The following is a 17,600-nucleotide window of genomic DNA, read 5'->3' as shown; positions in this document are numbered from 1 at the left end:
CAGAAAAATTATTCTATATCAGGATGGGGAACCTCAGGCCCGGTGACTTTTGGCCCCCACCAGCATTGGGGAACCTGCACCAGTGGTACAGTCTCCCCACCGCCCTACCAAGGGGCTGGAGCACACAAAATCTACTAGGCTGCCCCCCCTCCCCCCAAGCTCTGATGTGTGAGGGGATGTGGGGAGTATCTTTTTCCTTCTCAGTCAGGGGCCATGTCAGAGAGGGGTTTTTTGTTTTGTTTTTTTTTGCTTCTCACTTGTGTGTGGTCTCCAACTGATTTTTCTGTGGGTCCGCGATCCTCAACTCAAAAAAGGTTTCCCACCCCTGTTCTATATTATATGTGAAACAAGGTAGGTGAGGTCATGTCTTTTGTTGAACCAAATATGGTTAGTGGAAAGTTTCAAACTGAATAGAACTCTTTTTTCAGTCTAGAAAAGGAAGCAGAGAGCCATAGCTAAACAGAAGTTCGAATAGATGGTTAAGTAGAAGAGGATTCAAATATTGGAGGTGGTCACTTAAAATGAAGTGGGCTATTGGGGGTTAGATTATTATGCATCTACAGGCAATTAAGAGTAAAATGCAGTATGGTATGCTACAAATTATTATAATGAGCCATAAAACCAGTGCCCCTGTTTTCACATTTTGGTTCAAGGCAGTCAGGCCTGGTTGTAGAAGTGGTAGTCAAAGCCAGACATAAGGTTGGACCCCTGAGGAGAGGACTGAAACCAAGGTCCAGAGACAGGTCCTGGGTCAGAACTGAGGTTAGAATCCATATAGGGTTGCCAGGTGTCCGGTATTGAGGCTAGCCCTTCCCAGCTTTCCCTGGCGGCCACTCTGGGCACCACCAGGGAAACTCTTCTGCCCCCCTCCCGGCCCTGGAGCCCTTAAAGGGGCACGGGCTGGCTACGGTGCCCGTACCAGGTGCAAGCCTGCCAGCACCCAGCCAGCAGACCCTGCACCTGGCACGGCTTGAGCCAGCCACCCGCTGTCACCCAGCCCTCCCCCTCTTCCCGGGACCAGGCTGGCGGCTCCAAGGAGCCTGCCCAGGTCTGCAAGAGGTGGGCGCCCGCCTGGTCTAGTGCGGACATCGTGGACCTCATCCATGACCTCTGCACTAGGCACAGGAAAGTGGCCGTCTAGGGCAGGAGAGCTGCCGGCCTGGCCACCCAGGAGCAGGTGTGCATGAAAATTAGGGTGGTCCAGTGAGACCCCCGACCCTGAGCCCTGAGCTTACAATGGCCGTACTGGGTCAGACCAAAGGTCCATCTAGCCCAGTAGCCTCTCTGTCAACAGCGTCCAACAGTAGGTACCCTGCAGGGGATGGACCGAAGACAATGACCAAGCCATTTGTCTCGTTCCATCCATCTCCAGCCTTCCACAAACAGAGGACAGGGACACCATTTCTACCCCCTGGCTAATAGCACTCCATGGACCCAACCTCCATGACTTTATCTCACTTCTCGTTAAACTCTGTTCTAGTTCTAGCCTTCACAGCCTCCTGCAGCAAGGAGTTCCACAGGTTGACCATTTGCTTTGTGAAGAAGAACTTTCTGTTGTTAGTTTGAAGCCTGCTACCCATTCATTTCATTTGGTGTCCTCTAGTCCTTCTATTATGGGAACTAATGAAGGACTTTTCTTTATGCACCCTCTCCATACCACTCATGCTTTTATAGACCTCTATCATATCCCCCCTCAGTCTCCTCTTTTCTAAGCTGAAAAGTCCCAGTCTCTTTAGCCTCTCTTCATATGGGACCTGTTCCAAACCCCTCATCATTTTCATTGCCCTCCCCTCTCCCATCCTCTCTCTTCCCCTCTCCCACCTTCTTTTCCCAGTCTCCCCGCGTTTTGTTCAATAAAGAGAGTTTCTATTTTTGACCACACGTGTCCTTTATTTGGTATATCAGGAAGGGGGGCTAGGGAGGGGTAAGTGGAAGGAGGTGAGGGAGGAATGGGGTACGAGCCCCCGATGGGGAGGACTGGGCTGGCTCTGAAGGCTCCTCGGGGTGGAAACTCTCCTGAAGCCCCTTGATTAACCCCCCCCCTCCGGATGGCAGCCTGCAGCAAGTGCAGCTGGGCTGATGGCCGAGTGCTGTGATGTGCTGAGTGTGGGCACTCAGGGCACTCCAAGCCAGGACTGCTTTGCATGCGGGGAACCCATGAGAACTGTCTGTCCGGGGTGGGAGTCGGGTCCCTTTCAGCACAGCCCTCGGCTAGCCTGAGGCTGCAGCTCCACACTCTGAGTCCTAATCTGATGCCCTACCGGCACTGCTTCCGGCCAGCCTTAACCTCGGTTCAGGGTCCACTCAATGTGGACATGCTAGTTCGAACTAGCAAAACGCTAATTCGAACTAGTTTTTAAGTCTAGATGCGCTAATTCGAATTAGTTAATTCGAACTAAGGTAAATCGAATTAGTGCTGTAGTGTAGACATACCCTCTGAGAGTCTGGGGATCAGGAAGCAGGTGCAGAGCTGGAGAGAGTACGTAATCGGTGTTCCCTCTAAAAAACTGTGGGGCACCACAATTTCACAGGTGATTAAATTGGCCCCGCCCAGTCAGTCAGCTCCATGCTTCTGACTGGGTGGGGCTGATGAATCACCTGTGAAGCTGTGCTGCTGTACAGTTTAGAGGGAACACTATCAGTAATGTGAGGAAGCCTTACATAGTGAGGCCCCAAATAAGAAACTGTTAACAATAGCAGGCAGACACATTCTTATTTTGATTCACAGACCATATTCGGTGACTCTCATTATCTTAGGCTCCTATGATACAAACCCAAACTGAGTCTCAAGGATGTCAACTTGCAGCAGTTGCTTCTGTGTTTTATAGAGATCCACTACTTTTCCAAAAGACCTAAAAGTAATGGCTTTCAGGACTCCATTTCACCCAACACTCTAACCTTTGTTGTCATAGATTTTATCTACCACTTTCGTAACAACTTTCAAAATAACTTTTGTAGTATTGCCAACTTCAAGCGATCAAAAAACATAGAATCATAGAATCATAGAATACTAGGACTGGAAGGGACCTCAAGAGGTCATTGAGTCCAGTCCCCTGCCTTCATGGCAGGACCAAATACTGTCTAGACCTTCCCTGGTAGACATTTATCTAACCTACTCTTAAATATCTCTAGAGATGGGGATTCCACAACCTCCCTGGGCAATTTATTCCAGTGTTTGACTACCCTGACAGTTAGGAACTTTTTCCTAATGTCTAACCTAAACTTCCTTTGCTGCAGTTTAAGCCCATTGCTACTTGTTCTATCCTCAGAGGCCAAGATGAACAAGTTTTCTCCCTCCTCATGACACCCTTTTAGATATCTGAAAACTGCTATCATGTCCCCCCTCAATCTTCTCTTTTGCAAACTAAACAAACCCAATTCTTTCAGCCTTCCTTCATAGGTCATGTTCTCTAGACCTTTAATCATTCTTGTTGCTCTTCTCTGGACCCTCTCCAATTTCTCCGCATCTTTCTTGAAATGCAGTACCCATAACTGGACACAATACTCCAACTGTCAGAGGGGTAGCCGTGTTAGTCTGAATCTGCAAAAGCAGCGAGGAGTCCTGTGGCACCTTATAGACTAACCGAAGTCTTGGAGCATAAGCTTTCGTGGGCAAAGACCCACTTCATCAGATGCAATACTCCAAGTGAGGCCTAACCAGCGCAGAGTAGAGCGGAAGAATGACTTCTCGTGTCTTGCTCACAACACGTCTGTTAATGTATCCCAGAATCATGTTTGCTTTTTTTGCCACAGCATCACACTGCTGACTCATATTCAGCTTGTGATCCACAATAACCCATAGATCTCTTTCTGCCATACTCCTTCCTAGACAGTTGCTTCCCATTCTGTATGTGTGAAGTTTCAACATGAGTTGAATCCTCCAAAAACATGAGATTGCCTCAAAAATCATGACATTTTTTGAAAAAGTCCATACTGATTTTTTGGGCTGTCTTTTGACTTTTGAACACTTCCCTCCCTGCAAAGGTCAGAGAATTTGATCTGTGCTTCTGTGAGAACAGCTTCCAGTTACTGTGGGCATGGGGCAGGGAGCAAGCTCTGTCTGCAGCAGCTCTGATTAGTTATTCTGTTCCAGAGACAGACACCGGGGCAGAAAGTCCGGTTTCAAGCAGCATGATGTTAATATAATTATCCTGCATGCCAGCAGGGTCTACACAGGCAAGTTAGTACTCAGCATGCTTGGAAATCACACCTCTGCGGTGTTCATTGATGTGCCATGTAGACAAGCCATTAGTTGCCTTATGCCAGCAGCATTCTAGGTGCTTTGCAGGCCTTTTTGAGACATGGTTGCTGCTCTGAAGAGCTCAAAATCTAAACAGGTAACATACAGAGAGAAACTAGAGCCTGGGGAAAGAGAGCAGAAGTTCAGAAAAGGGATCTAACTTATAGTAGAATTACTTGCAGTTAATTCCTGTTTTGTTTTGTTTGGGGGATTGCAGTTGGGGAGAGAGGCTAGTTTTACCACCTTTCTCCAATGCCAAGTATCTCCTTCATAATTCATCACTCAGCAGTTTCTTCTTTATAAAACTTGGCTGAGCGTGACTAGTTGTTGTATCATGCAAGCAAGGTACTAACAAACTTCAACAGGGCTTTATTTACCAAAAGTGAAACCTCTTTACAAAGCTTCTGCACCCCTCTGTAGCTCTCACTCTGCTCCTGCCTAATCTTCTCCCCGCTCCTCCCTGTTTCCTGTGCTTCCAGACTCCCAACAGCCAGTGCTCCCAGTTCTAATAATTACAAGCAGCATCTAAAACACCACACTAGTACAATGAGTGAAAGCCATTCCATTTGTGGAGATTTAAATAAATATAGTCTATCATTTGGCCCTTGCAAGTTTAAAAGTACTGGAGAAAACCCAGGGTGGTATGTAAGTTACTTCTGAAAGCCTACTGGTATCTCCACTTTCCTACAGTCTCCTTATACTTCCAGTACCTAAAACATTGCCTTGTAAAGCACTTGGAGACACTAAGAAAATGAAAGCTACTCTAAAGCCCATATCTATTGCACTATGTTCTACTGTATTTAAGGAAGATAATGATTATGAATTAAAGAAAAGAAGTAGTGCCACTATCACATATTTAGATTTTCGCTCATTCTATTGCCCTTTGAAGTCTTGAGGAATTTCCCTGTTTACTCCTATTTTCATACTTCTATACAAAAGTCTACATGTCACACTCACTATCTTTCTGGCCACAAGGCTGAGAAATGGTTTGCATTTTGATCTCATCAATGTTCTTTTTAAACATCTGGAGGAGTTATTGATCCCTAGCATTAACAGCCCTTGCCAGCTTAGGAGGTTAGAGATCAGAAAATCCAACTTTGGTTTTCTACATGGTACCGCAAAGCACTGATTTCAGAGAGTTGTATTATTAAGATTGTTGTAACTTGACTCTGAACTGCCAGACCTGTAATCTTAGAATCCAGATCTACCTGGCACACACACATCATCACCAATACTAAAGGCTCTGAAGGCCATTAACAGCCTCAGTTACTCCACAGTCCTTACATTTTGCCCTTAGTTTTTCTATTCCATCTTTTTCCCCCAATAGAAATTATCTCAAGGCTATATATTGCCTTTGGAAATTAATAGTTCTGTTGATAATGTCTGAAACAGAAACCAGATCCCTTTCATAGCGGTGTTGACTGTACACAGCTAAGAGAAAAAAAAGAAATAAGGGCTTACATTAGTCATTAAGAATACATCTGCACAGCAGAGCAAAAGTCGAATTAAGCCACATAACTTCAGCTATGACAGTTACAGTAGCTGAAGTCAAAATAGCTTCACTCGGTTTTTGGTGCTGTCTACACAGCAAGAAGTCGAAGGAAGAACACTCTTCCTTTGGCTTCCCTTACTCCTCGTGAAATGAGGGCTACCATGATACGGAGTAAGAAGTCTTCCAGCTCAACATTATTTCGAAATAAAGGCTTGTCATGTAGACGTGCACAATGTTATTTCGGATTAATGTCAGTTATTCCGAAATAACACTGCAATGTAGACATACCCTAAGTAAGCAGGTATAATTCTGAAGATACAAAGAACAGATTTACTAAGTGAGAAATGACATTTTTAAACAGTCTTCCAAGTAGAGAAGCCCTTAAGGAGTGGTACCGATGTTGTCATATTCTCCTCTCCTTAATACCTTCTTCCCTTAGGCAGACTCTTCAGCTGTGCTTCACCTTTGATCAGAAAAGAGGATAGTATTCCTCCAAGGCGCTGATAATGTAACTCCAAGAACTGACTAGCATAAAGTATTACCAAAAACGCAAGATCCTCAAACCTTTCTACTCACCCATTAAGTATGTTATTTCTACCCACTCCTTCTCTCCACCAACTCAGGGAGCAGAAATTCTACATTTGTGTGTTGCATCTGGGTTTGTTTCACAAGTAATAGAACAGGCTGAGGCAACTATCAATTCTACTGCTACTTTTTTTTTAAATGGCACCAGTGTCAGTGTTGCCAACTCTTGTGATTTTATCACTAGTATTGCACTATATGGTGTTTTTCTTAAAGCCCAGGCTTCAGCAGCCATATGATTAGGTGAGAATCTCAACTGTCATTAAACAAATAAATGAGCAAAAAAGTTTCCCAGACCTCATCACTGCAGAGAAATGCTTGAATATATGAACCCTAAGGAATAAAGAGGGTAGCTCCTCTCTGGCTATAAACGATCATATTCTATTATAGTCAACAACACTATGATTATTTATATAAGCTGGAATCTGCCTCAAAATCAGAAGGCAAATAAAAGATACCCAGTGTATATTTAATTTTAAAAAACTCCTCATAATTTCTAAGCTGACCTCAGTATTTATTGGGACCTGACTGATGAATACATTAGGATGGCTATATTAGGAAACTCATCTCTACAACGCTGAAAATGAGCAATAAAGGTGCCATCACGACATTTTATCAAAGTATTATATGACATTTTAACCAAATCCATTTCAGAGTAGAATCACCCACACTTTTCACAACAGAATGGACATTTCACTCATCATATACTCAGAATTGAAGCATCGTATTGCTATTTAATATTACATATTTTCTTGGATGCAAGCATGTTTCAAATTTTTCTGGTTAGTTATACATCACCTTTCCTGATTCTCCTCCAGGACTAAGGAGCGCTGCCTGGGGCTCCACTGGCAATTTAAAGAGTCTGGATCTATGTCTAGACTACGGGATTTTAATGGGATACCAAAACCCTGCTGCATCCAGGGAACGCGTCTGCTCTTCTGTTTTGTTTTTTGGTTTTTTTTTGCGAGGAAGAAGGGCTCTTCTGAAAGAGGAGGATTTTCTGAAATGTGACCAAATTTCAGAAAAGTCTCTTACAAGAAAAAACTATTGGAAAAAAAGGTACGCAAATTGCGGAGCGCATTTTGCGTACCTTTTTCCAATAGATCCCTGTAGTCCAGACATAGGCTGGGTGTCTGGCCATTGCCACAATTGAGGTAGCATTGGTAGTGGCCAGAAACCCTGGGTACCTTTAAATTGCTGGGCCCTGGGGCAATTGTTCCCCTTCTTGTTGGTGGCCCTGTTCTCCTAAGAATATAGATTGATGAGTACTGTAATGTCTGACATTGCAATAGTAGTTCTGGTGAAATAGGCTTAAGTTGAATAAGGCTCAAAGCATTACAGCAACTCTCTTACAGGGAAATAAAAAAACAACTAACAACAAATAATAATTTAACATTTTTAGTTACTATAATTATTCCATATTATGTGCTCCAAAGTACATTTGTCACTAAAGAAATTAACCAAAGGAGAGTCAGATGCAGCAGCCTTCTTGGGATACTATCTCCTGATGGAAAAGATTATATCCTCCCATTTTCAAAGTATATTCAATAGCAATTTAGAGTTCTACATCAATAGTGAGTGCCCTGTGAAGTGGTAGTGGAGACAATGAACTCTTATTACCTCAGCCTTTTATTACACATGTTAAACACAGTACATTCAGGGAAAAGAAGGAATATATATGTATATAAAGCCATTGTAAATGCAACTAAATTAGATAATTTTGTTTCATTTATATAGTAACAAACCAGCACAAAGCTTAGCAATTGGCAAGTTACTAAATCAGATGAATTACCCTCTGGAAATATGAAGTGTTAGATTAATGATACATTTTCTTATGTTAGAAAAATACTCCTAACATGTCTTATTTGATTATTCCAGAGCTTGAGCTTTAATCCAAAGTTGTTGCTGGCCATTCAAGTTGTATTATTGTTTTATGTATAATCTAACACTCGGAAGTTTCCACCTATCCATGTCAAATGAATGTGCTGGTTTGGATTTTTATTTTAATGCTGCAGATAATTCATGCTGAAGAGTTTGCAATCGAAGTAGATAACAAGAGACCAAAAAAGAAGATACAACAAACAGATGAGGAAAATACAAAGTAAAAATAAGAAAATGATGAACCATGCCTAAGGGTTGCTAGCCTGGCAGGTGCCTGGCTGTCTCAGGGAGAGCTCTTTAGCTGGCATGGGGCAAGGTACCTGGAGATATAACAACTAGCTTCCTATACACAGAGTTTCACAAGTTCAAGGGAAGACATTACAAACGCAGAGTCTCTTAGCGAAGGAAGAACAAGGAAATGATTTAACATTTCTCTCTATACATTAAATGTCATATATCATCTGTGTCCACAGGCTCTGCCCTCACATGGGCTCCCTGCTCCAGACACTGTTAGGAGACCAGCAAAGCTGCCTGGCAGCCCAGCCCGGGCAGATTGTACCTCCCAAGGGTCCTGCCCTCTCAGCTCTGGCCACAGCCTTTCGGGCAGCATGTCCCCTGGCCCAGGGGCTGCTTAGGTTGGTGCGAGGCCTGGGGTGTGGCCCATTCACTCCGGGAATGGAGGCGGGCTCCCATGCCCCAGAGCTGCTTGCTTGCACCGCTGTTGTTCTTGGCGCTGACAGGCTGCTGGGCCAGCAGGCTCAAGAGATATGCCAAGTGCGGAGCAAGCTGCCCGCTGCCCCGTCCTCTGCCTCGCCCCAAGTGGCTGTATGCTGAGTCAAGTGCTGGGCTGCCTGGTGAGACCCAAGCCCAGACTGGCTCCCTCCTGCCCAGCCACACGTGGGGCTGCAGCAGCGAGCGGCGCTTCTGCAAGGCAGGCAAGGAGACGCCCGGCAGCACTGACCTGAGTGGCCCGGGCCCCCTTTGCCTGGCACTGTAGCCTTGCCCTTCCTCCCCCACACGCTTGGAGCACCAGCTTCCTGCTGTGGGGAGTGAAGGGGTGGAGGGAGAAAAAGCCCCTAGTCTCCCTGCATGGGGAAGAAGCGCTCCCCCTCCTGGGCTGGGGGAATAGCAGTGCACTGTCTGTAGGCCTTCCCTCTGCTCCCCCACTGCCCAGATCCCCAATGCACCCCAGCCCCCTCACTCACCTCCCTGCTGAGACCCCACAGCCCCAGCCTCTCCTGCCTTCTCCCCGTGGCCGGACACCTTACTCCCAGCCCGCTCCTGGCCAGACACGTATCTTCACCCTGCTCCTGCCCCCTCCGTCCTGGTCACACTCCAACCCCCGTCTGCTCCTACCCCACATCCGAAGCCCATCCCTCACCTCCCCCACCGAGACCCCACACCTCACGCCTGCTCCTGAACCCTACCTTCCACCCAGACCTCATATCCTCATATATACCCTCCTACATCCAGACCAGATCCTGCACCCCCATCCCTATTTCACCCACAGTCAGCCATGTCCCACACACTGAAACCCTCATTTTTGGTACCACCCTAGAGCCCAGGGGCCTACAAAATCCACTAACCTTGGAACCCCAGAAGAATTAATCTGCCCTAAGGCCTTGAACCTCAGTCATCTTACTCCCTCCCATGGTACTGGAGCACCAGGGGAATTAGGTGTTTCATGTTGGGGGCCACATCAGTTAGGGCTGGGTTTTTTTGGAGGGGCTCATTTTTCCTTCTCATTTGTGGAAGGAATTCTTCCAATTTTTCTTGTGGATCTGTGACTCCCGACCCAAAATAGGTTCCCCACCCCGACATAAATAAAAACAACGTTGAAACCTTTTGTGTTGGACATCATATTTTACTTTATTTAAAATGAAGCCTGGCCAACAAGGCCCCAGTTGGGTCCCAACTCCCATCTGGAGGCAGAAAGGGCTGGTGATAGCCCCTCTCCTGCTGCGGCACGGGTAGGAGGAGAGGCCACAATCTGCCTGCGGCAGATGGGGGAAGGAGGAGTGGGAGGGGGAGAGTTGGCGAGTGTAGTGAGCAGGGGGCCCAGCCTCCTAGTAAATAAAAAATAAGATTCTAATCATAAAGATGCCCACAAATATCACGGTCATTTACGTGTCTGATAAAGACAGATTACTTAAGTGCCATTGGATTCAGTTCAGATCTTTAACAACTCCAGCCTGCTGGTGCTAGCTCTTACATCAGGCCTTAGCTTTACATTGCAGTCCTTTGTCCAGCTCAGACTCGGACAACACTACTAGTTTATAAGACTTTACGTTGTGTAGCATGTATAGGCCATTAAAAGACTACAGATCTTTTGTGGATCCTTAGAACTGTGTATTCAATGGAATGTTGCCTTTGTAAGAGAAAGTCTTATAAAAAATGGACTGCACTTTCCAAAAATGCAAAGGCTTTGGTTGCTTCTGTGGAAGGGTGATAACACTCCTTCCATCTAGAGTGACCTACTCATTAATGTATTTTATTTTTTCTGCCTGTTTGGGGTCAAAGCACATATGCGTTTTAGGGGCAGCTCACACTTCTTATTAGAACACAGATAAATTGTCTACTATACAGAATTCTTAGGAGCTACACTGACAAAACAAAAATGCAATGCTGTGCATACATACATACATAGAACCCCTTGTTACAATCTGCCAGGTCCTCAATCAGTATAGCTGAACAACAAAATTCTTCTTCTAAAACCATGGGAGTCAAGAGAGGTTCTGCTTGTTCAGAAAGCCTCACTTAAAGGAATTACTTTACACAGCGTACTCATATACTTAGAGAGAGACCTGAGCAGATATAATACTTGTATTCACATCTGTATCCACAAAAATGAGATGCGGATATCTATATTGACATTCATGGATGCGGATAACTGTAGATATAATATGCACAGGGCCGGATTAAGGGGGAGGGAGGCTAGCTGGGCAGTTGCCCGGGGCGTCAACATATGGGGGGACCTGATTGCAGCTCTAACGGGTGCCACACGGTCTCTGCCCTCGGGCATGTGGTGCCCCTACAGCTGCAATCAGGTGCCACGCGGCCCCTGCCCCCAGCGCCACTTACAGCCCGGGGGCAGGGGCTGTATGGCACCTGATTACAACTGTATGGGGTGCCGTGCGTTTGCGGGGCAGAGGCCACGCATGCACCACGTGCCCTCTGCCGGGGGTGGAAGAATGGCTCGGGCTGGCACTGAATGTGGATATATGTGGATACAGCATTATTTTAACATAGAACCTCCCAGTGAATATTTCTTGGGTATGGCCTAACCAGCATTGATGTACAGTTTTCATGGGACTTTTTCTCTTTGACAACACAAAGAGAAAAAGAGATACTGTATTTACTCTTGATGAGATTTAGATTATGAATTGAAATACATTGCCCTGAAATTGCTTCCTTGAAACTCGCATGTGGGTATAAGTTTCATATAACAACATGGAGGGATATTAGAAAGACTATCCATCAGCGCCAAATCGTATCCTGGCCTAGCTTCTCTGGCAGAAAATCCAGTTCTATTCTTGTTCATAAGGATTTGAGGATTTGCATTCTACTTGCAGTGTAGAATGAAGCTCTACTGAGGGTTCCTGTATTCAGAGAGTGGGGCAAAGCTGCATGAAAGTATGGTGTAGGATGCACTGCTTTATGCATCCTCCTCTGTGGAAGGGCTAAGTAAGGACTGTGGGACATACTGCAGTCACAGCCCTTTTGGAGACTGAAGGGGAAGGTTTATCCTACTCATTCCCCATGTTTCTCCAGTGCATGGCCCGACTACCTGGGTTTAGGATTTGCCCTTAAAATGTGGAACATAGACATCAAAAAAGCAAGCAATCAGACTTACCCATAACAGAAAAAGTTATTCAATCTGATCTGCTTTCCAACCAAGTATGAGAAAAAAAAGACTTCATAAAATGAAATGTGAAAATCAATTTTACAGCACTCAGAGATTACATAATACATTTATTGTTTTATAAGACCTGTACATTCTGAAATCTTGTAATCTTAGCTTTCTGTGGCCATGAACTGTCACTAAAGAGACTTCTACTTCAATCATTTTCTTCTAAACTTCTAATTTCCCTAGAATTAAGGGGTTTTATCATTCAGGTTTTCCACACTGCTTCTAGACCTAAACAGGCCAAAGAGAAAAATATATATATTTAATCCTGCATGTATTATTGCTAATGCAGTGGTTTTCAGGTTCTTTACAAAATACACGCTTCTGAGCTTTTCAATAGTTATGTCTCAAATGGTGTTTCAGGATTTTAAAAAAATGATTATATACTAAAATATGGTAATACTTGCTCAAATTCTGCAGGAGAATTGATCACTCATTTTGAGACATGATGGAATTTTCCTGTGCAGGATACCAGCAGATATTTTGAGTTCACTGTCAGCTGGAGAAGTGAGACCTATAGGAAGTAAGGGTAGTTACAGAGGAGATGACAGCCTGCATGGACCCCTGGGCAAGGTGGGAGGGGGGCTTCATGCTCCCAGGAGGGACAGGTCCTCAGAAGGAGCAGTGCTGGAGGCAGCCAGTCCTCCATGCTGTCCGGTGTACAGCATGCCCCCCAGCCTTCAGGACTGCCAGGAGCATGCGGCGTGGTACTTCAGCAGCAATTTAAAGGGCGCAGGGCTCTGGCCACCACTGTGGTAGTAGCATCAGCAGTTGGGAATCCACAGCCCCTTTGAATTGTTAGGGCCGAGGACAACTACCCTTTTTGCACCCATCAGCGGGCCTGGGTAGATACCTTTAGGACTAACTGTCTATAGGCTGTATCATTTTCATCTAATTTCAAGGATTAGAACACTGACAGATATTGGTCCTTCCCATTTGCTTTTTCTGGAGGATTCAAAAGTTTTCACCCCATCTGACTGTCAAGTGAGAGGACTGCCTGAATGCTGTCTCAAGTGCATACATTTTCTGTTGCATTGGTACACTAATAGAACTTTGCTCACACACAATGTCCCATTCAAAAAGTTCATTTACAAAATATAACTTGCTAATAATTTTACAAAAATGAAAACTGAGTTACATTCTTCATTTATTTGCTCTAGGTTACACTGGAAACCAGTTTCTCAGAAGTCTTGGCTATCAGTCTTGTGCTCTTCAGAACAGGATAAGCACACCCTGCCCACAGTGAGCATGTGAATAACTGCAGAAGGAAATAACTATGAAATAACTGAAATAAAATTCAGAAGAGAATAAATGGACTAACCTGGTGTTACTGCCATGCCATTTCCATTGACCACAGGTCTTTCTTCCTCTTCCTCTTCTGGTGGTTCAATACCAGTCCTCTCCATATTGCTCACTGATTTATTCCTCTTACGTTTGCCTTCAGCGCTAGGTGTGGCACCTGGAAGGATCTGGTCTGTCACATTTAACAATAATGGAGCTGGTTCTGCTGGAGGCTTTGGAGTGCCGTAGTAGTTGTCTGCAAATCAAATCAGCAGGACTAGAGTTAAATTCTTAAGAACATCTTTTTAATTAGGGGTATGTCTAGACTACACGGCTCCCTTGATGGAGCCATGTAGTCTAGACACACCCTATGAGAAACTATTGATACTATATGACACTGGGCTAGTTTCACCTCCCCCTTTTCAAAGTTTGTACAAAACACTGTCTGTGAAGTTAAAATTTCATTTTATGAAATACAGTAAAACTCCAATAGTCGGCATCCAATAGTCCGGCACTCCTTGATAGTCTGGCATCAAAATGGCAAGAGCCTAGTGAGTGAGCTTCAGCAAAAAATGAGTCACAAGGTAACAGCAGCAGCAGCTGAACTGAGCAAAAACGGTAAAAAAGGCTTAAAAAACCTAAAATATTACAGTATACTGTATACAGTATGTATAATAAAAAGGGTTAAGAACACTTTATATACAGTATATAATGTATACAGTATATATATATAACCAGCTTATAGTACCTCCTGATAGTCCGTCATATATGATAATCCGGCACTACCTAGGTCCCATAGGTTCTGGATTATCGGAAGTCTACCGTAGTAATTGATTTTTTTAGAGGTAGGCCAAACCAATTTCACCACGTTGTATACTATGAAATAGGAGACTGAAGACTTGAAGGGACTAAAAGTGGAGTTATTGGCTATCCACCATGGCAAATGCATTCTGCATCATATCACACCACGCTTATCACAAAAAATTTCCAATGTTCATCTATAGGCAGATAATGCAAGCATATAAAACTTTAATAATGCTTCCAGTCCATTTCCATATTTCCTATATTATTCAACATTTTTACTGTTCATGAACATGCAACCAGGCTTATACTAATATACTCTGGAAGATAAATGAAACCTCATGTTTTGTGGTTTAAGCTAATCTCAAACAATTATGGATTTGAAGAACTAATGTGGTGAAGGGAGAAATTATCTCACATCTGCTTAACATGAATTTACTGTCACCTTTAAATCATCTTATGTGTGCAATTGTCAGAGATAGATGGTTGGACTAGATGGGATACAGAGATCATGGGGTAATGAGAATTTCTTTGTTCTTATGTTTTTATACACCTCAAGGCTAGCAGAATCCTATAATACCCACAACTCTGTTTCCTTTATCAGCAGCCACAAATATGGTTAAGAAAAGCCTATGTATGAATTCAGTTCAGAAACAAAACAGAAAACAGTGACACCAAAAGCCTCCTAATACACAAGAATTAAATTTACATCCTCAACATAAAGCCATATTTTTTCATACCAAAGTTACATTTTGTGCAGTCACTTATAAACAGCCTGGTAAAGATGTACATGCTGAGTATACTGTGAAGATGACACCTCACAATAACTAGATTTTCAGCAGAGCGCATGGTTAATTGGATATACAACTCCTGTTAAAAATACTGCCCAGTTTACATGGATCTAAGAAATTTTCCAGAAGACAAAGCATGAACAGTAAGGATATACAATGTTATCACTAGGATAGACAATGTTATTACCGGAACACTTGTGATTTGCTTAAGAAATTCTTAGGACAAGTCATATAACCTTTTTACAGTTTTTCTCCCAATATTGCTTCTGCATGATCTAATGCCTGTAGCACTTTTAAAATATATTCTCACCTTCAAATGTGCCACATACAGATAAAGAAATGTATCTTGATCAGTAAAACATCATTAAACAGTATAGAGATTGTTCTAGGATCAGTATTGCTGTGTGTGTTTTCTAACTCAGTACAATGTTAACTCATGAGATCACCTCAGTTCAGATAAGTAATTAAGTATTCTAACAACTAGTGAAAGCTTTATGTATTTTCACAGTGATTAATACAATATTATTCAGAATAGATGTTTCTGTAATTGTGATACAGTAGAAAAATTTATTGTATTTAATGTCCCTCAGACTCACACTGGAGTTAAAATCACAAAAGGGTAGGACTGGAAGGGATCTCAAGAGGTTATCTAGTCCAGTTCCCTGAACTCAAAATAGGAGATGCACTCCATTTCTGACAGGTGTTTGTCTAACCTGTTCTTAAAAACCTCCAATGATGGAAATTCCACAACCTCTTCAGGCAATTTGTTCCAGTATTTAATCATATTGCCTCTATATAGAGTCATGGTATGCCCACATCTTGAATACTGCATGCAGATCTGGTTGCCCAATCTAAAAAAGATATATTGGATTTGGAAAAGGTACAGAAAAGGGCAACAGAAGTGATTAGTGGGTACAGAACAGAGGAAAGATTTTAAAAGATTGGTACTTTTCAACTTGGAAAATAAATTATTATGTTAAAGGTCTAGAAATGTTATTTACTCCTTCACTAACATAACACAAGAAGTTCATCCAACGAAATTCATAGGCAGCAAATTTAAAACAAATAAAAGACACGGTCAACCTATGGAACACCTGGCCAGGGGATGGTGGAAAACCCCAAACTATGACAGGGTTCCAATAAGAATGAAATACATTTTAAGAGGATGTCCATCAATGGCTACTACATTTTAAGATGATAATTCCATCAAAGGATGGACAATGTTGTGACTAGCCTCTGTTTGCCAAAAGTTGGCAATGGGTGACTGGGGATGGGTCATTTGATGATTGCCTCCTCTGTTCATTCCTTCTGAAGCACTTAGCATTGGCCACTGCTGGAAGATAGGATACTGGGTTAGGTGGTTCATTGGTCTGACAGTATGGCCATTCTGATGTTCTCATATAGAACTCAAATATATCTGCCCCTTGCTGTAACCCACTAGAAACCACTCCCCTTCCAGAGCTGACAGAGTCCAAGAGTCTTGATAGTGTCTCTCTCCCTGCAGAGTTAGTAAGGAAGTAAAAATATACATTAAAATTTTAAGGCTAACCAGTGTCTATTTAAGTGATGTACTACAAGATATCAGAATATGTTATCATTAGAGCTGTGTGTTTCTAAAATTTAATTTTCTTTCTTTTTATATAGGGCTTAGATACAGTGCTCCTATCAGTTAACTGCTCAGATATCTGCCAAAAAACTTGAGTTTTCAAGTGCCTCAGTAGCCTCTGAAAAGAGGTGATATGTGTTTGTGGAAGGGTTGATAGGGTCACTCTCCCTCCTGATTTGTTGTTTGGCTTGTAGTAAGCATGTTCAGTAACACTGCTGAAGCCATTGTCTTTAGTCTGTCCTCACATGTCCTCACTTTGCCCCAACACCCACTATCATGGCATGCACAGGCTGCATCCCCTACACCAAAATCTGACAAGCAGTCTAGACAATAAATGAATGTCTCTATGTTTCCAACTATCAGTGCTATTTTGAGAAACAAGGTGGGTGAGGTAATATCTTTTATTGGACCAACTTCTTTTGGTGAGAGAGAGAAACCAGCTTTCAAGCCACACAGACTTTTCTTCAAGTGTGGGTAAGGTTCTCCCAGTCACAGCCAAATTCAAGACGGCACAGGTTGTTTAATATAAGAAGTTAACACATATTTTAAGGGACCATTCAAGGTAGAGAAGCCTGTTATCACCCCATCAGTCACAGGACAAAAATGGTGGGGGGCTACTGGGTTACAGATTGTTGTAATAAGTCATAAATCCAGCATCTCTGTTCAGTCCATGATGTTTAGGGTCCAGTAAAGTTATGAATTTAAGCTTCCAGGCTCATCTTTGGAAAGTGTTGTGCAGATTTCCATTGAGGATAAGAACTGAGAGGTCAGATACAGAGCGATTGCTTTGTGAAGAGCGTGTTTTTGATTTTTTCCTGTGTGAGCTAATTTGAGAGCATAATGCTTGGCTGGGTTCACCTACCTAACTGTTACTGGGGCATTTAGTGCACTGCATGAAGTATACCACATGGGTCGACATTGCTACAACTGCACTGCATACAAAATGTCCTAATCTGAAAAAAGTCATGAATGATAATATTAAATTAGAGAGATGCTCAGAATCTTTGGAGGAACAGATG

The 17,600-nt window shown here is 43.3% G+C and overlaps 1 protein-coding gene across 18 annotated transcripts in view; it reads right to left on the bottom strand.

The window, feature by feature from the left end:
• Positions 1-17,600, bottom strand: part of MAGI2 (membrane associated guanylate kinase, WW and PDZ domain containing 2) — a 1,124,289-nt gene that overhangs the window by 387,839 nt on the left and 718,850 nt on the right. For all 18 annotated transcript variants that reach the window (XM_075926597.2, XM_075926590.2, XM_075926502.2 and 15 more), the window contains one exon: positions 13,424-13,639. In XM_075926597.2, the coding sequence (XP_075782712.2) occupies positions 13,424-13,639 (216 nt within the window). The remainder of the gene's footprint in view (positions 1-13,423; positions 13,640-17,600) is intronic.

This window comes from Pelodiscus sinensis, chromosome 1 (genome assembly GCF_052426305.1).
Source record: "Pelodiscus sinensis isolate ZL-2025 chromosome 1, ASM5242630v1, whole genome shotgun sequence".
NCBI classification, from domain to species: Eukaryota; Metazoa; Chordata; order Testudines; family Trionychidae; genus Pelodiscus; species Pelodiscus sinensis.
This window is presented reverse-complemented; position numbering and strand designations above follow the sequence as displayed.